General features: G+C 43.6%; 1 protein-coding gene across 1 annotated transcript in view; it reads right to left on the bottom strand.

The window, feature by feature from the left end:
* Positions 1 to 947: 947 nt before the first annotated feature.
* The window catches only part of SORCS1 (sortilin related VPS10 domain containing receptor 1), a 107,988-nt gene continuing 89,275 nt past the window's right edge, over positions 948 to 19,660 (bottom strand). Inside the window, exons 18-21 of the mRNA XM_081823576.1 lie at positions 19,366 to 19,465; positions 2,887 to 2,992; positions 2,604 to 2,764; positions 948 to 1,076 (exon numbers count right to left, since the gene is read on the bottom strand). Coding sequence (XP_081679702.1) covers positions 1,069 to 1,076; positions 2,604 to 2,764; positions 2,887 to 2,992; positions 19,366 to 19,465 — 375 coding nt within the window. The 3' untranslated portion in view covers positions 948 to 1,068. The remainder of the gene's footprint in view (positions 1,077 to 2,603; positions 2,765 to 2,886; positions 2,993 to 19,365; positions 19,466 to 19,660) is intronic.

The following is a 19,660-nucleotide window of genomic DNA, read 5'->3' as shown; positions in this document are numbered from 1 at the left end:
GGACCTGGGATTCTCTCTTCTACGTAAGCTGGGGGACAGGAGTAAGAAAGCTACAAGGGAAAGCCTTGGCGACGGGAAGAGGTGAACAGGAAACAGAGATCCACTTCTGACATGCTTGCCCCCCCTCCCTGCCTTCCCTCGTCTGCCCGCGTATGTGGAACTTCACCTCGCTCCTTCGTCCCTGTGGCTGCACAGAATGCAAGAACGCAAGCAGTCCTGTGGCCACGGCTGGCCACCGGAGCTACCAGAGATAACTTAGAAAAGAAACTGGGACAGAGAAACAGCTCAGGGTTTCACACTCCTGTGCATGTCTTTGTGTCTTATGAAAGGCGCTGGGGCGGCTAATGCCCCCCATCAGCCTCTAGGGCTAAAATAGCTGTTAAGTCGAGAGCCAAGAATATTTCCAAAAACACATGCAGATTTCCTTGGCCTCTATATGTTATGAATTTTCTACAAACACGACGGATCAGAAAAAAGAGAGAGAAGAGGAAAGGGGGAGGGGAGTGTTTTTCCATTAAAATAGAGCACCAGCACACTGCCCCTCCAAGCATGTTCAAGGTATTGTCCACATGCACAGGCTTAAAGCTAAAAACCCTTGTTGTCTGTGTCTGAAGAATTAAAAAGTCCCGATGCAGTGAGTGTTTGTTTGTTTGTCTGTCTGTTTGGATTTTGATCGTTTTTTATTTTATTTGTTTGTTTGTTTTTGTTTTTACTGGCGTCCTCCATTCAAACATTTACATAGGTAGGGATCTCTTTTGTGCTTTGATTCTCAGCAACTATGGAAATACTTCCTGGCAAAATAGGAAACAGAACAACAAAGGAAAGAGAAAAAAAAAACAAAAACAAAAACATCAAGTTAGTGGTCATGAGGATGGTGCACTTGACAAGAGCGAAATTCTTTCCTGATCAGCAGGTCGCCTGTAGCCTTTGGGGGTTTTCCTTAAATTGCAAATTGTGCCCCAGCAGATCCCCGCTTTGGCGTTGAAGGTGGAGTGGCGTGTCTTGCTCTTTGCAATCGGAGAGATGAGTCACCAGGTTGAGTAGAAGGGGAGGGAGGGGAGGGTAAAGCTACTCTCCTAAGAGAAAACGTGTAACACTTACTCATTTAATGACACTGACAACGGAAAGGTGTCAGAGACTGCAATGTGCTGCCGGATGCTCTTGGTGAAGGAGGGATTGCTACTTTAATAAAGTCAACAGCGCTGCGCTTCATACCCCGTGGAAATGGGATTGAAAATCAAATGACCCACAAAAATTCACTTAGAAGCTTCAGAAGTAAATAGGGTGAACGCTTCTCTGGACTTGAAGACAGAAAAGCCTTTTTCTTTTGAACCTAAAGCAATTACACATTTATCACCCTGTCTCCCCAAATAAAAGCCAGCACGCTGTGAACACTGGACCCCAGATGTGGCTCCAGCTGGTATTATCACGTCCAAGACAAGCCAGGCCCTGCACTGAAATCTCACCCATTACCATCACAGAACTCTTCCACATCCGCTTAAAGAGAGGCTTGTGTTTCCATTTAGGTGCTCCTTTCCCTTTCTAAGTAACAGATTAAAAATCTTAGGTAGCGGCCTTCTAGAAGGTTTGGTATTCTGACATTAGAGTGAAGCACGGATGGTTATCTAGTAATGCCTCCGTCTCGGTCAGCAATGCAGGATTTGAGGTGGCAACATTACAGCTTCAAGTCCCGACACCAACAGACAGGAGCAAACAAGGCCAGCCATGGATCACAATGGGAGCTCCACGGGTTTGTCTAACTCCCTGGAAATTCTCCTCCGCCAAGAGAGTAGGACTTAGCAATTACGCCTGAGACTCTAGACCCAGTGGTTGGATCCCCAGCTTACTTCGCAGGCAGGGAGAGAGAGCGCTTTACTGATACATGGTAAGGTCCACTGTAAGACCTCTGCTAGGGGGCAGGTAAAGAGGAGGAAGAAATCTGCCTATCAGCTCTGTAACAGGCTAACCCTCCAGGGGTCTCTCTCAGGAAACCTCACTCCTGGGATGTTCTGCAAACTTTCTGCCTCTTGTCCTCAAAATTCTCAGGTTCCATGTTTCCTGGGGGGTTGGGGGTGGGGGGCAGTTTTAAGATTCCTGCTAATTAAAAAAAAATCCCAGGGTAATCAGCTTGGCCCTCCTCTATTCTGTCTCATGAGGTCACTTCTCTATAAGCATTCTGGAGCAATTTGCCCTCCAAGGAGTCGTCTCGAGTCCAGGCGGCTCTGTCCTACCCTGTCATTCCCTACCCTGCCCGGCCCTCCACATCACCAGATCCAGCCTCTGAGGCCTCCTCCTTGCACATTGTTAGAGACAACACTCTGCTCTTTTGCCCATGAACATTCTGAAGCCCCGTATTTTAGAGCAAGGGATTTTGCAAAAGGAGGAATAAAGTCACGAGAGAGAAAAAAACACTACATAGGAGCAAGAAGGCTTTTTCCCCCCACTCATTCCAATGGAAGGAAGCAGGGAAAGAGACATCTTAGCTGTTTCTCTCAGCAATGTTAGAGCAGGAGAAAGTGGTTACGTCAAGCCAGAAAGGGGTTAGACAGAGTCAGCCGTCGACTACCAGGCTGAGCAGCTGATGGCTACTGGGAATCATTTACCTATGAGCTGGCATTCCACCTTCTCATCTATCAGTTGGCCAGGCCGCCTTAGTTCAGTCTGAGGGATATGGGCCCTGCTTTCAGTGTGACTGACCCGACTGACCATCTCTCGTTCTTTCTCATTCTGCATCTGGGCATAAACATTAATCCCCGGGATCTTCCTAAAACATTAACAGACAGCATCATTGCTATGCGTGGGAGACACACATCACGGCAACACGTGCTTCCACACCTGTCAGGGAGAAGGAAGGGGGAGGGGAGATGTGGACGGAGGGCCACATACCTTTTAAACTTGTAGATGACGAACACGGCCAGCCCTACAAACAGCACCGAGAGCAGCATCAGCATGGCGGATCCACTGTGGGTTGGAGTGAGGTCCACCAGCGGGGCTAGGGAAGAACACAAAGCACGGTCATGGCCAGAGACACGGGCATGCCTGACTCCGTAAGATGCTGACGCTCTTCATTCACACAGAGGCACGGTGAGTCCCAGGAAACCACGGGGGGCCTACGCACAGATGCGTGTCACATGGCTGGCGTGGGTGGGGGGCATCTGAGCCTGCCCCCGCCCCCAGACCATTCCAGCTGGCCTATTCGGGAAGTGCGGTGGGGCCCTGGAGCCAGACTGCTCGGATTCCAGGCCTGCGCTAGCACGCACAGGCCCTGTGATCCTAGGCAAGTGATTTCACCTTAATGGGCTTACGTGGTGAGAGAATAATAGTGCATATCTCATGGGGTCTGTGTGAGGACCAGGTGAGTCCACGTACATAAAGCACTGATAACAGAGAGGGGCACACAGAAAGTCTTCCTTAAGTATCAGCCTGTCTTACTATTGTTGCTGCTATTCTATTTGATCAATATTTATCAGACTGTAATTATTAATTTTTCCTATACTTTGAGTGCAAGCTTTTCTCACACTAAGCAACGCACATCACCAGAAAAAGCAACAGGAATATTCTTACGAATGATCTGCTATCTCTCACTCCTGTCCCTGCAAGGGTCATGTGAGACAAAGGGCTGTAGGGTCATGGAGCACGCTTATCTTTTCGGCACACAGGAAGCTGACGGCTAAGTGACTATTTTACAAGAGCAGCCGCTGTGGTGCAAGCAGAGGGGTGTGCGACCCGATGTTGTCTCGACGACTTCCCAAAGCCCTGAGAGCAGCTCGTGCCAAGAGGCACCAGGATGCACGGAGTTCTCCTCTTTGCATCCATAACAGATTCTCCTCCCTGAGTTTACCCTTAGACCGCAGCTCTTGGGAGCATCTCTCTCCACCTCCAGATCCTCTGCAATCTTAGGATCAACTCTGTCGTGCTTTAAGGACTTTGTTTGCAATTAACTTTCACCCTCTAAAAAAACTGATGTGTTGCAAAAATAGCATCGCTCAAGCATAAAAGACACGCCACGTGTACACCTTGGAAGGCCCGGATGCTGTACTTTGCCTTCCATCATTTAAGTAAAGTCTGATACTCAGAAATATAGGTGACTTTCAAGCACCATTTTCTGTGGCTTTCTCTGTTGAGAGCCCAGAAGGCAATGTTCTGGTCACCTGGGTGCAAAAGTTCAAGAAGAGACCCCGGGATACTGAAGGACTCCAGCAAGACTCGAGGCTCCTTCCGCTCTGTCTGGTTACTGTCAGGTTATGTTCCAGCCACTCGACGCAACTGGAGAGCATGTTCCAGATACCAAATAGTTTTGCTGGGAAACAGGTCAAACCTTGTTTCTCAGAAAACAGGTTTAGTTGTTTTAGTAGAATCAGCTTTTAGGAAGCAGGGAAATCAAGCAACCCCTGTGATTCTCTCTCCTACGTCAAGCAGTGCTTATGCCTTGCAGGGCCCATGGGTGAGTCTGTGTGTGAGGAGTCCGTAAGGAGACACCCAAGGCTCCCGTGCTTCCGGGTCAAAATGAGAAAAATAAAAGTGTCTTTCATTTACTTAGGCAAACACAGTGCCATTAGCAAAGGAGTCCAGAAAACCTTCAGAACTCACACTGCAATTGGTAGGATGTCACCGGGGAAGGGGACACCTTCCATTTTTCATAGACATTATCGCAACTGATTTCCACAAATGGAAGGCAGGGCTGTGACCTCCGCTGAAGAGATAAAAACAGTGAGGCTCTCACTGGTTAATGTCCTTCCAAAGGACTCGAAACTAGGAAGTGGAAGAACAAAGATTTGAACCTGAGTCCTACCAAAAACACACACACGGAGCTAATTTCAATGGAAGATACTGGAAATTTAAAAACATATTTCTGAGAGTGGGGATTAGGGCTAAAACTACAGTGCGAAAAGCAAATTAAATATTACCAAGTCTTAAAAGGACCAGTTAGAATCATAAAGCATGCTCTCTTACACTTGGGCGACACGTGTGTGTACATACATATGCATATGTGTGTACGGTACATGTGCGTAAAGAAATGTACCCAGCACCCGGCTTCAACAAACATCAACCCGCAGACAATATTGTTTTATTTTTGGGGCGCCTGGGTGGCTCAGTTGGTTAAGCGACTGCTTTCGGCTCAGGTCATGATCCTGGAGTCCCTGGATCGAGTCCCGCATCGGGCTCCCTGCTCGGCGGGGAGTCTGCTTCTCTTTCTGACCCTCCTCCCTCTCATGCTCTCTGTCTCTCATTCTCTCTCTCGCAAATAAATAAAATCTTAAAAAAAAAAAAATTGTTTTATTTTTTTCCCCCACCAGTCCTCACAACCCCAACCATTGGATTATTCTGAAGCAAATCTTAGCCATCGTGTAATTCCATCTGTAACTCTAAAAGATAAGGTCCTTCTCTCTCTTGACATTATCACAATACTGTTATCACACTCAAGGAAATAAAAATGGGAAGCTAATTTATAGGTAATCTTCTAATGCAAGCCCTTAGTTTGGCAGGGAACAAAGGCAGATTCAGGGACGGGCCCCTCTGGTTAGGATGGTTAGAGGCAGCTTAGCTTTATTAGCTAAACTTGTAATTCCTAGTGGCCTGCTTTGTCAGAATAAGCAGAGAGCAGTGCTATGGAGTAACCAAGAGGGATACTAAGCCTGCTTGAAAGGGTTGGCATTTGAAATAAATGGAAAACTAAAGAGAGGAAATTGCTTTGGCCAGGCTCTTGCTAAAAGAGAAAGCAAACACACACGCACACACACACATTTCTCTTCCCTTCCTCATCCTCTTTCTCCACATCACAAGTTTCTATCATTCAATTCTAAATCATTCCTACTTAAAACATCATTCGTACACAAGGGCATTAGCACTGGTAAGTAATTAGCATAGCATTTTGGGAAAAGGAGCTTCTGTGTTCTGAGACCTAAAGCGCGGCTCTCTGCTCCCCCATCTCTGCACCTCTTAGTCTCAGAGGTGGGCCAGCGGGCCAAGCAGGCGGAGATTGGACGCCACTGCCCCGTGTGTTCCGCTGCTGAGCTGCTCCCTGACCTGCCCTGAATGTAAGCGGGCCTGTTACCGCTGCTCACAGCGGCGGCTGCCTTACCTTCGTGTGCCTGACGCTTATGTGCGTTTGAGTGTATTCTGCTGAGGATGGAAACTTGTGATAAATGGGCTTTAGCTGGTTGTGTGGAATTAGCATAAATTAATCCCTCTCCAGTTGCAGCCTAAACGAGGTAGAAGCGTGAAGGAAAATGCTGAGCAGTTTATTTGTCCTTATCCACACAGAGTAAAGCATGGATAGGACCCTACTGTAGGTGACTCCACCTTTTTTTCTTCTCCTTTTTTTTTTTTTAAGAGAGGGAGTGGGGGAGGGGTGGAGAGAGAGAATCTTAAGCAGGCTCCATGCCCAGCGCAGAGCCCGATGTGGGGATCGATCCTTACGACCCTGAGAGCATGACCTGAGCCGAAATCAAGAGTCGGACACTTAACCGACTGAACGACCCAGGCGCCACTAACTTCACATTTCTAAGTGTGGGTGCGGGCACACACTGTTTCTGAAATCCTGGGAGGACTCAGAAATGCACTGAATTATCATGTTCTATTCATGAGGACCCAGGTTGATTATAACAACAGCAGTGCTTACAGTAAGGACAACAGTCTTCCTGTGAAATTCAAGTGACTGGAATATATAAATAAATGTTCACAGCCTGTGCACACGAGAGCAATCTCAGAACTCCATGACTGGGGTCAAGAAATTGATACGGTCCCTTTTGAGAATCAGATTCTGAGTATGCCACTTGTGGGACTTAAGTGACTTAAACTGAACCTCAGTTTCCTCATCTGCATAATGGAGGTAACACTAAGTGCTTGTTCTGGAAAGTTGTGAGAATAAAACAAGATGGGATCTTTATAGCACTTGGCATAGTGTCCAGCACATAGGACATGCTCAGTATTTTTAACACTGTCATATCATTGCTAGCATATTCTACAGAAAACAAGCCCCAAAAGATAACAAAAGGGTTCCATGGTTAGATAATTTGGGGAAATGGTATATACAGTATTCCCCATCTTGGAGATTTGCAATGCTCATCAGTAACTGAGTGTTCACAGCAGTCCTTGGGCACCTGGGTGGCTCAGTCGGCTGGGTGTCTGACTCTTAGTTTCAGCTCAGGTCATGATCTCAGGGTTGTGGGATCAAGCCTTGCCTCGGGCTCTGCACTGGGTGTTGAGCCTGCTTGGGATTCTCTCTCTCCCTTTTCCACTGCTCTTCCCCTGCCTCTAAAATAAATAAATACATCTTAAAAAAAAAAAAAGTTCACAGCAGTCCTGCAGGAAAGAAATTCATTTAACTCTACCATAGTGTTTGCCATATATGGCCACAGCCCCTTTCCAGACCAAGGTCCCACACAACATGCTTGAGGAAAAGCTTTACCCTGGGTACCACTTTCCCCTTTGCTGCAGCCTTGCCCCTTTGTTTGGTTTATTTCCAAGTTGTAAAGTCAACAATAAGGTGGCATCGGCTGGTGAAACCGTGCTCTTTGTATTCACTCTCATTCGAGCAAAGGGACTTTCTTGGAGAATTTCTACCTGCACTAGTACTCTGAAACCCTGAACTACATTTCTAATTCATTTCTACATTTCTAATCCAGAAGTTAGTGAGGTCAAGGAACTTACAAAAGCAAGTTTGCCAAATCTTGAATTTCTTTTTGACTACTGCCTCCAAAGCACAACTATACTGGGCTTCAGTTACATGCCTGGAATATCACAAAATCCATGTGGTCTGAAATCTCTTTCCAGAAATTAAAGTGATATGGGAATGGCACAAACAGAATTTATTTAGAAAACAGAAAGAGTGGGGCACCTGGGTGGCTGAGTCGGTTAAGTGTCTGCCTTCAGCTCAGGTCATGATCTCCGGGTCCTGGGATGGAGCCCCACATCGGGCTCCCTGCTCAGTGGGGAGTTTGCTTCTCTCTCCCTCTGGCCCTCCCCCCACCTCTCTCTCTGTCTCAAATAGATAAAAAGATCGATAAATAACATCTTAAACAAAAAAAGAAAAGAAAACAGAAAGAGCAAAAGGTTTTCATTTACAGTAAAAAGCACTCTTTCTTGGCCAACAGGCCTTTCTGTCAGTTCATATCCAAACCCAATCATGACAGTCTTAAGGCCTGCCATACTCTGTTGGGATAAAGCCATGATCCAGCAGGCCTAACAGCCAGACAGTGTGAGAACTCCAAGGAAGCTCTAATGACGAGTAAAACAGTGCTGCTAGTTTTAAACTGAAGATGAGTCTTCAAGAACATCCAGTCATGGAGTTTAGGTCACTTGGCCAAGTAATGATAACTCTGGGTACCTCAAAGACCAAACTTATCACTGTAATTGACAGACAGGAAGAGAAAGATGCATTTTGGTTTTCTAGGGTTGAAAGTCAACAAGACATCCTGCTTACTTTGGAAAGTGTTTCTTAAAGTAGAAGTTTGCAGACTACCTGAATCAGAGTCACCTGAGAATGTGTGAAAATGCAGTCTCTTAGGCTTAACTTGAGGAAAAAAAAAAACTACGTCTCTAAGAATCAGTCCCAGAAATCTGGACATGTAACACACTACATATGTCATTGTTCTGCATACCAGTTTGAGAGCACCGCATGTTAGATCCCACCTACTACCATTCCTAAAACATCCAGTCCTTATCTTTAGAGTGTGGCTGACCTTTATATTCTCTGGGTCACTAAAAATAAAACAAAACAAAAAACACACCCTTTGATTACTCATAGTAGCTTAACCTGGTTATGACTTCAGGAGACCCTGCTACACTTCCTAAAAGCATTCAGGTCTCCCCTGCGAGAGTGCTCAGCCTTGTGGAGATTGATTGTATTGCTGGATCAATTCCCTACCTCCATCTATGTCCCAAGCCTTCTACAATTTGAGTTTGAAGCTTTTCGTACCACCACGTGAAATCTGTTTCCTCATCCCTTGAATCTGGGGTAGGGCTACAACATCATGTGGCCACGGAATGACATGAGAATGAGGGTGTGCCAGTTGTGAGCTTCGAGCCTCTGCACTTCTGCTCTCTCTCGGAATCCTGTCATTGTCACGTATGAACACATCCAGAGTAGCCTGATCAGGCATGACGGACCATGTGGAGGAGGACTTAATTATCCTAATCAAGGCTGTTCTAGAGCAGCCTAGAGCCAGCAGATGCCCAACACCCGGGGCAGCCCAGGTAAGACCAGTAGAACTCCCCACTCAAAGACCCATAGCTGATTGCAGACACACAATGAGCACAGATAGAACCAGGACCATCCAACTGATCCATAGACTCAACAGCAATAATAAATGCTCACCATTAAGCCAGTGAATTTCTGGGTAGTCTTTGTTACACAGCAGTAGCTTACTAATACCTTCTCTATTCAAAACTCTTCTCTTTCAACTGTTTAAATCTCCAATTAGCAATTCTATGTTTGGGCTCTACATTACTCACTTCTTGCTGTGGACCTCTGCCCCCACTGGCAGGGAGGCAGGATATAAGTATGATAATCCTAACTATTCTCTTCTAAACCAGAACACTTTACTAATGAAAAGGAATGCAATTAAAGTTTATGCACACACTATAGATATAATCCAGAACAGTCCTCCGTCACTCTAGATACATGAAACTTAGTGTCTAAAAAGTAGCTTGACCTAGGTTCCTGTGTCTTCTTTGTCTTTTACATGTGTTCTCCTGGCTTCTGTTTCCTGCCAATTTCTCTGGACTATGTGCCTTGCCTTCCCCTTGGGGAACTGTATCTGGTGCATCCTAACTACTTATTACTTCTACCTATGTCCAACGTGATGCATGTTTGTACCCTGTCTCTGGATGGTTCATCTGATCACTCCCCCTTGACCATTTTTCACCCAAGAGTTTCTAGAAACACCTCACGCTGGGCCAACTCAGGCCAGTTACCATGTAGATATTTAAGGCTTCTTTATGGGCCCAGAAAAATCTTAGAAAAAAACGATGAAGAAAGAATCTATTAGAAGCTAAAGAGCAACCTCAGTGCTGGCCCCTGGTATATTTATGAAAGTATCACATTATGTAACTGCACTGGGGAAAGGGGTATGTTTAGATATCCTGGCATCTGTTCTTACTTGCCATAACATCATAATGGCTTAGTAGTTGTCGGAAGCCAATGGATCCACATGATGTGAAACAGCCTAAATATTTGCAGAGGAAAAAAAATATATATATACATATAGCGTATATGTATATATACATATAGTGTATATATACACTTATCTGGGGCAAAAAAGAAGAAGAAAGGAAAAATACTACTAGGATGACTTTATTCACAAAGACTTATAAATGGTAACTGTGTAGATAACAAGGCAACCAGAGACTAAAGGGACAGATGAATCTATTGGCTGTGGAAGAATTTCACTAGTATTAATTTCATCCCTAAATGGAAAATGTTATTGCAACAATTTATTTCACTTTACAGTTCAGAGCCCCACAACTCCACAATGTGGCATCTGCATCCATAATGATATGGCTTAGATTATACTGTATTTTCTAAAGCTTCTCGACTAATGCTAATTCTGCCTTCAAGTGGAAAGGATCTTTCTCAATATGAAACTGTCAGGCAGAATTCATGATGTATCCTGACCTAGGCTGAAATTCTGGTTCCTCATCCCCTTCCACATTTACTCATAACATATCCAAGGGTAGCAACTGAAGCCCGGAAATATTAGTTCTCTAATACCTCTGTGATAGTATCTCTTTATTACACCAAAAAAAAAAAAAAAAAAAGAAAAGAAAAAAGAAAAAAAAGAAATTGAACCAGTTAGCAGCAACCATGGAGGGCCAAGATCACACAAGATAACAGTTTTATTAAAAACCCACACATACCCTTGACAAAGGACAGCTTTCTTAAACCCAACAGCTTAAATCAGGTGACTGCTAGACAAGACAGGAGGGGGTAGGAGGTTACTGTGTATTAATTTTTTTGTAATTCAACCTGCAATTTGAGGCTCTTCCTTTGAGAAATATTAACCTTTCACATTTTTTTTATCATATGTATCCAAAACTCTGAAGAAGCTGAGGGTTGAAGAGCACCCTGATTCTCTAACACATGCAAAACTACAGTGAGATGCAGATGTATCATTTTCTGCTCACACTAGCACATTAATAGCATCTAGATAATATAATTTGTTCAACTTTCATAAAACTCACGGCTATTCAATTACATCTGCCACTAAGATTCTAGTTCACACTTTAATCATTTTTCAACTGCCTCACGGCCACAGCTCTTGGCTGGCCTTTGCCATTTGTCTAGATTATGGATAGAGTAGATCTCAGATTCAGAGACATGTTCCATTTTGTTCCCCCTTCCTCCCACTGTCATCTACCCATTCTGCCAATTAGGTTGGCTCCAGATAGGCGGAAAATTAGATTTTAATGTTTATTACTAATTTCCTCCTACACTTAATATCACAGACCCTTCTTTTTTAATGCATGCCTCTGTTTTAGTGGATGCTCTGAGCTGTAAACTGGATTTATTGCTGGTGACAGACATGTGTGCATGCACCTCCCCTTGTTATGCAGATGGCGTTGTGTCTGTGCAATGTTCTACTGGAGTGGTTGGTGAGCCTGGGGACAGATGTGGCTGTATCTGCATCATTGGGGGAACTTGTTAAAAATGCAGATATTCAGGTATCACTCCTTGGGATTCGGATTCAGGGTATGTTCAGGGAGTCCTGAAAAATCTCTATTTTTGTGAAGCTGCCAAAGTCACCACCATGTAGAGTCGGGTCAAGAACAGCTGCTTTATCGCTGGGATGGTCTACACTGGATTGTACAGAGTCTTTCCAACCATACCTGTTTTGAGGGAAGGATCAGTTTCAGCCCTTCTAGCTCTTCTAGGTCCTCTGTGGAGCAGCCCCTACCACCTCAATTTCAGTTTATTTATCCAATAAACCACTCCTGTGAAATGCAAATCATCCCCATAGTGCTGTTGTTTGTTAATTTAGTGTGAATCAATCGGGTTAGGTGTTGTGTTCTCAAATAAGATGTCAGTGTTATCCCTTGCTTGTCAGCTGAGTAACTTCCATTCTCATGCAGAGCCTCACCTCTTCTATCTTGAAAGAATGACACATTTTTAAGTTGCTTTCCGCCACTCCCACTCTGAAATATAATCACCAAATTTACTCATGACCATGGGTCCTCACAACAACAAAGATACAGAGTGTGAAGTAGCTTGAAAGATTTGTACCAGCAATTAGGGCTTTGATCTATCCACTGTCAGCAGACCCCTCCAACCCAAGAACCTGCTAAAAGGTAGTAAATCAAAGCTCTGAGTTGAATATGTAGTCTGCTCCTGGGCTCACCTGAGTTTCAACTTATTTCCAGCCTCGAGGTGGGGTTTTCCATTCCTATGCTTTATGACATCAAACCCAACATGAACCACTAATCTGTGGCAACCAAAAAAGAGGCTCCTACTTCTAGGTCTCCATCTCTATCAGATAAATTACCATCTCTTGCCTCTTGGGTTGAAAAGGTCTTGTAAAATGCATAGATACTTTGTTAAAAAGAGACAGGATTATTGACTGTTGCCCAAACCTCTTATTATTATTTTTAAAAGATTTTATTTATTTATTTGAGAGAGAGGCACAAGCAGGGGGAACGGCAGAGGGAGAGAGAAGCAGACTCCTCGCTGAGCAGGGAGCCCGACGCGGGGCCCAATCCCAGGACCCTGGGATCATGACCCGAGCCGAAGGCAGACACTTAACCGACTGAGCCATCCAGGTGCCCTGCCCAAACTTATTATTTAAAAAATCTTTCCATCTGCCCCTTCTTTCCTTTTCCACATTCATCATACTTTGTAATTTCAAGGATGCATTAATGAGAGTTGTCTCACTAGTCTGCGTGGACGATGAATAGCAGTTTATAATATAAATGGAGTATCAAAATAATGGCAGACTTGATTTCCCTGAATTTATCCCTCTCTCTTTCCTCTGCTCATAATTTCACCTTCAGGAGATACACCAATTAGGAATATTTAAGGATATATATCTAGATACACCAAACCACGTCAAACTATGCATCACTTTGTACAAAAACCACATACAGATCTGCCTCTGTTCAACGTAGCTCCTCAACATAGCATGCTTATTTTCTCTTTCTTTGGTGAACTCATATTCAACATTAGGGCTCATCTTTCTTGAGCCTTCTGCATGGAATATTCTTCATCTTCTTTATTTAGAATTAGCAAAGTTTCATGCAAATCATTTTCGTGCCTCAGGTCGAGCCAGTGTGGAGTGAATGAGGGTCCTAGCTCACCTCACATCCCCAGATAAACAGAATTTTGAAGGCATAATTGCAAAGTGAGGCACAGAGTCGTGTGAAGAACAGATGATAAATTTGAAACGGACCTCACCCTTGAGTAAATTCCAAGTTACTGGGGCAATGAGAAAACTACTGGCATTACAAGGTTATTTTCTTAACAGCTTAGGTTTTGTTTTTCCGTAAGTACCTACAGAGATCAAATGCTCTGCATCAGATTTGACGTCTTCCTGTGAGTCTTACTGGAAAAACTCTCCCTAGGATGACATCACAGCTCTTAAAATGTGGAAGATTATAGATAAATAAAAATAATATAAATAAACAAAAAATCAAAGGCCAGCGTAAAATTTGCATGGATGAGAGAGCGTTCCAGGGAGATGTCGCAAAAGATGTGAAGAAGGTCTGGTTTGATAAGGTCAGGAGAGTGCAATCTAAGGTGTTGACCCTGAGCTCTGCCATGAAGTGAGGCTGCTCTCCGACGTGGGGAAACACTCCTGCCAGTGACCAGGGCAGGGAAATAAATGCTGATATGCAGACTTGCTGCAGTCTCCTTCAGGAATAGCCCTCCTTCTCGCTTGGTCTCTAGGTTCTCTTGTTCCGAGACGCAGAACTCTAATTTTTCTTCAATCTACTCATTTCCCACAACGTGTATATAAACAACTATAATACTTCCTGAAGGGATACCTGACATAAGAAAAACACCGAGATGCATTTTCCTCGGATGCTTGTTGGATACAGGAAGGCAAGGCTCCCCTCACCAGTTGTTTAGTAAGAAGCAGCATGTCATGGAGCAGGATCACAATTGGTTACCTGGGGGAACGGGATTTTGAATCTATCTCTAGTGGTTATAAATTGATTACACATATAATTATTTATAAAAGCCATAGTTACTGAGCACCTGATATGTGCAAGTTCTCTGCCAGGTACAATGGTTACCATGATCATCATCAGACAAATACAGGTTTTAAAAATCCATGTGAGTTCAGAGAAGGGAGAGATGATAATAAAGTAAAAGTAGTAAAAGTACTTTTTTCTAGTAAAGTCTCTAGAAAGACACCATGGAAATGCTGGCACTGAGTTGAGCCTTAAAATACAAAGAGGAGATGGAGAGAGGTGGCGAATGGGGGAGGAATATTCTGCTTGGGAACAGCATGAGCAAAGGTACACAGTCAAAACACCGGCATTTCTAGTCTAGGACCCAGCTTGATTGATTTCTACCCCTTTTTCCCACTCTCTGGGCTGTGTAACATCATGGCCTTTGTCCGCTAAACACGACGGATGCTTTCAGGTCCCAAAAGGCAAAAACAGCTACAGCTGGTCACAGTCCTCCCTCAACTTCTCCTTAACAGCTTCTCATTCTCACCCTGTTCACATGTAATTTAAAATCCCTTTTTTCCACAAAGAGAATTTCAGAAACAACGTTGTTGAGTGGCTGAGCTCTCAAGAGGAACTGAAGAGAAAGGGAGAAGCACAGGAATCACTAAGAACAAAACAAGGACTGCGTTAGAAGTTGAGCTCAGTGTAGATACCAAAGCTAATGAATTCCCAGGTAGAACATGGGGCGAACAACCTAAACCCAGTCAGTCTCTAATGACATTCAGACCTAGAAGTGCTTACCTGCAAACAGGGAACTGAATTTGAAAAACAAAACAAGGCCAGTAAATTTCTGAAAGGAGACAGCTCTTTTTCCTTGGGGACAAACCAAATTATGCACTGCCTCTCTTACTAGCAACATACTCTGGCTCAAACATTTTTAAAAGAAGGCTGATGAACATCTGCTGGGCAATTAATGGAATGCAGCAGTGTGCTGGGATGGTCCCTGGGAAGGTATTAGCAATCCTGCTTAGGAGACATGAAATGTTGCAAACCGCCGTCCTTTTTCCTTCTTCTTCTTCTTTTTTTTTTTTTTTTTTTTTTAATTTTTATGTCCTCCTGCCTGCAGGGGGGATGAAAAGAAGGGAAAGGGAGTGAGGTAGAACTTCGGCATCAAATACTCTTCCTCACTGTTTCCTCTTTTCCCCACTTATCTTCATCCTTTTCTTCCTAGGCAGCCAAATAGGAATGTGCCGATTTTAACTTAATGAAAGTGTGGCAAGTGTCTCAATCCACTGATCTCCCACCCAGTGTGCCACGTTTTCTAAGTGTGAAAGAATTCACTTTAGCTTCTTGGTAGACACAATCTACTGCTCTGTTCAAATAGTTTACAACAATCAGATGGCCGGGGCCGACTCAGGGGCGCTCTAAGGGAAACAGATACCTCACATACTTTACTTCCTCACCAGAGGTACCAAAGAGTGCCCATCTTTACATAAACCTTGTCTTTTGTAGTGACAGTCAGGCTGAGAGTGATGCTGCACCTGTGGGTAGGGCCAATTTTACCGCTTTTATGAGGAACATGGCAACACTCAACAGAGACAAAGTTTCCAATTCCATTATTCTGTCAGCCCTTGATGTCCTCTCCCTTTACTCTTCAAACTGGAGCTGATTATTCACATATAAGTCTACATCTACTGCAGTCACTGAGCCAGTCATGATAGGAAGATCAATAATGCCAGTTGGTCCAGGTTTGGAATTATCCTGCCAAAAGGTCCTACTGTCCAATCTAACAGAGAAGAACCCTGAACAACCCACAATGGTTGGAAGTCAAAGACTTGTCTCACTTCCTCCCAATTGCTTAGTCTAACACTGGGGTTTTGCCTCAAACTACTTTTTAATTTTACTCTCTTGATAATCTTGCATCATACTGATCTGTGTTGTGGGGAGTCTTCAAATCTCAGCGGGTTTACATGAGCTCCCAGTAACATACCTTCCTTTTGGCCACCCCTTCTTCCCAGAGATCTGAGTCCTGTTCCCCAAGTTCCCAGCGATGGAATGAACCATGAACATTAATTGGAGAAGTTCCAGATATTCCCAACTTTGCCATCTGGAACTTACATTGGTGGTATTAACTGTTCACGGTTACTGGGAATGGACTTTCTTTCCCATGTGGAACGATGAATCCCACACGGATGCCTTTGCATGCCTTTGCTGTATCCGTTTCCCTGGCCAAGCCCTGGCTAAATCAGTTTCAGCTAATTACCACTTTTTTGATCCCTGTTTTTTTTAGCCTGATCCCAGCTCTACCAGTTGCCATTATAGGAAACTTCCTAAGTAACATTTGAAATTAGGTTTCAAATTCAGCAAGATATTCTGAACCATCTCTGGAGTGTGATATGAAAATCAGTTAAATAAAAATCAGGTACGTAGAATAACTGATGGAAGATAAGTATGGGAGTATGGGAGGAAGCAAAGGTGTGAAACGCAGGTGGCCTTCAGAGCTGGAGGAGTGGGGTTAGTTCTCTGCCTAATTTAACCTAGATGGTCCCCTTTCCAATAGAGGCCCCTGGTAAACAGTAAGGGAGTTTTTTTCTAATAAATCAAGCTACTCCACAGCAAAATTTGTTGCCTGAAGATAGTGTTCATTTAGAAGCTGCACAACTGTAAAGCAAATTTTGCACTACAAGGGATGGGCTAAGTTGGCCACCTCCCTTCAAATCCAGAATTCAGTATGGAACATCAGGCTCAGCTGTTTTTAACCTCTAAACTGAAAGAGAACAAGTAGCTCTAGCTATTATAGGAGAGGATGATAAGGTTCAGTCTGCCACCTAAACAGGCTAGGCTGTCTAATTAATCAGTAAATCTATTTAAAACAATTTCAGGTTGTTACTTGCCACTCATGTGAAAATTTTGTCAGTGGCTTGGCTATCAGGATGACTACAACTGATATTTTTGTACTTTGTTTTCCGGTACAACGAGCCGTGTGTAATTGCCACGTGTCACCACCAATCACCAAAAACCAAAGGTCAACCTTTTAGTGGAAACCACTAATCTAGATCATCAAATGCCCTGAGATAACTTGGCAGCTTTCTTTCATGCCTTAGGCTTAAAGGTTTTTCTCATAGGTCTTGCTTAATTGTTCTCTATACTCTCACATTTTCTCAATTTCTTCATGGCATTTTCATCAGCAATACAATTCAGAAAGTAGCATTTGTTAATTTGTTCCCTGCATGGCTTTCCCCAGGCATGGAAGCTTCATGAGGGCACAGACTCTATCCTATGCTGAGGACATTGCTTGGCTCAGAGTAGGCAGGCACTCTAAATGCCTGTTCAATGGATGAATTAGGATGGCAGGCTGGAGAACACAAAACCAGCTCTCCTCAATCCTCCTTGCTCTTAAGAGTCATCTTCTTCAAGGGATACTCTGAATCAGTCACACCTCCATTTAAACATCTTGATGGCTTCCCAGAGCCCACCAAATTAAGTACAAACTGCAGCCTGGCATACTTCCATGCTCCTCTTCCATTTCCCATGCTCACAACAGTGACTTTTATATATATATATATATATATATATATATATATATATATATTTTAAGGCAGTGGGAGTTTTTCTAAACAAAATATTTCATGAAACCTTAATAAACAAAGAAAACAATATATGATCTGAACAGAAAAGAGGCTAGCAGCCAAACTGCTTGGCCTTCCTCTAGACTTAGGTACACCTCTGGAATCTCCAGAAATCCAAAGAATGGAAGTGAGAACTGCTGCTCTTTGTTTCCACTTATTCAGCATCTCCAAAGCTCTGGAGACTTTCACACTCCTTCTTTGGGGTTTTGGTGCTTGGAATGGTCTCTTGAGGTTAATCCTTTCCATCTTCTCCCAAAGACCATCTTCTCCATGAAGCTTTCCTGTATCATTATGAATACTCGCAGTTCCTTTCTGCTTTAAATTTGCTATACAGCTTTGATTGTTAATAATAAAAAAAAGAAGGGAAAAATAGTTTACTATGTGCCAGGAACTACTCTAAGTGCATTTCCTGAATTAACTTCATCCTCACATAATCCCATGGACATCGGTGCTAGTGCCATTTCAAAGCTTCCGAGAAGTTAAGTCTCTTCTAAAGGTCTATATGGCAAGTAAGTGAGGGAGCTAAGACTGAAACCAACGATCTGGCTGCAAAATTGCAAAGTCTAAGTGCTTAAGTATATCAGCTCTCTATATAAGCATTTATTCACTTTACTCATGAGATATCCCGCCATTGCCCATTTCCTGCACCTCATCACACCACCACACTGTTACCATCCAACTATGCCACACCACAATCAGATTATATGGTTTTTGAGGCTAAAGACCATTTCTTGTTAGCCTTTGTATTCCATGCAGCACCAGCACTATACTCTGAAAAAATAAGTACTCAATAAATATTGTTAATTTATTATTAATGTAACACAATAATACCTATTTCTATACACTTGGAATTATCTGAGTTATCACTGAGATTTCTACATAGCCTTAGAAGGAGGTTCCCCCTCCCCCCCGCTTTTCCAGGTGAAGAGACAGAAGCTTAATGATACTAAGATCATGCATGACCCACTCAGGGTTTATCTTGGTTATGGCCCTGTGCAATGCCTAAGTTCCAGTTATTTCTACTCATTATCCCAAAACTTAAAGAAAATTCTTTATAACATAAATAACTGAAAATAAGGTTTTGCAGAAAGATCGGAAAACAGTTATTTGTAAGGTTAACTTTATTTTTTTTATTTTTTTTTATTTTAAAGATTTTTTATTTATTTATCTGAGAGAGAGAATGGGAGACAGAGAGCATGAGAGGGGGAGGATCAGAGGGAGAAGCAGACTCCCCGCTGAGCAGGGAGTCCGATGCGGGACTCGATCCTGGGACTCCAGGATCATGACCTGAGCCGAAGGCAGTTGCTTAACCAACTGAGCCACCCAGGTGCCCCTGGGTTAACTTTATTTTTAAGAATTCTGTTGAGAAGGAGCATGGCATCATTTGAGGAGTATGTATTTAGGTGATTCCCTGACAGTTTTTGCCAGTGACTTAAGTAGGAAAGTCTCCTTATTCTGCTGTCTTACGGGTCCGCATTAGGGCAAAAACGCCAAGTAAGGGAACCTCCAAAGACTGGTGCTCTTATTTCTCATTAGCAGTGCCATCATTTCATCTGTGCCAAAAAAGCGGATTGGGATCACCCTTTGCTAGAGCCACCAGCCGGCAGCCACGGACCTGGAAACTGACCTGCTGTTAAGTGGGCTGCGTGGACAAGGATTTGGACCCCAGGCTTCAGCTCAAAGTGCACCGAGTTTTGGTTGAGCTTGTGGATCAGCAGTTCTGATATCTGAAAGGAGAAGTGTTACAGTGAGTGCCTCCAAAATTGCCATGCCGACAATAAACAAACGTGCTGAGAAGTATTTACTGTAGTTACCAAGGCGTCCTAATGTTATGCCTGTGAATTCTATAAATGAGTCTTGTATGATTTTGAGTTTTTATTCCAGAATACGCACACATAGTGATTTTTAAAGCATGACCCGAG

Source organism: Leptonychotes weddellii, chromosome 6 (genome assembly GCF_054177405.1).
Source record: "Leptonychotes weddellii isolate Sample4059 chromosome 6, ASM5417740v2, whole genome shotgun sequence".
Lineage (NCBI taxonomy): Eukaryota > Metazoa > Chordata > Mammalia > Carnivora > Phocidae > Leptonychotes > Leptonychotes weddellii.
The sequence above is the reverse complement of the archived record's forward strand: the minus strand, read 5'-3'. Positions and strand labels throughout refer to the sequence as shown.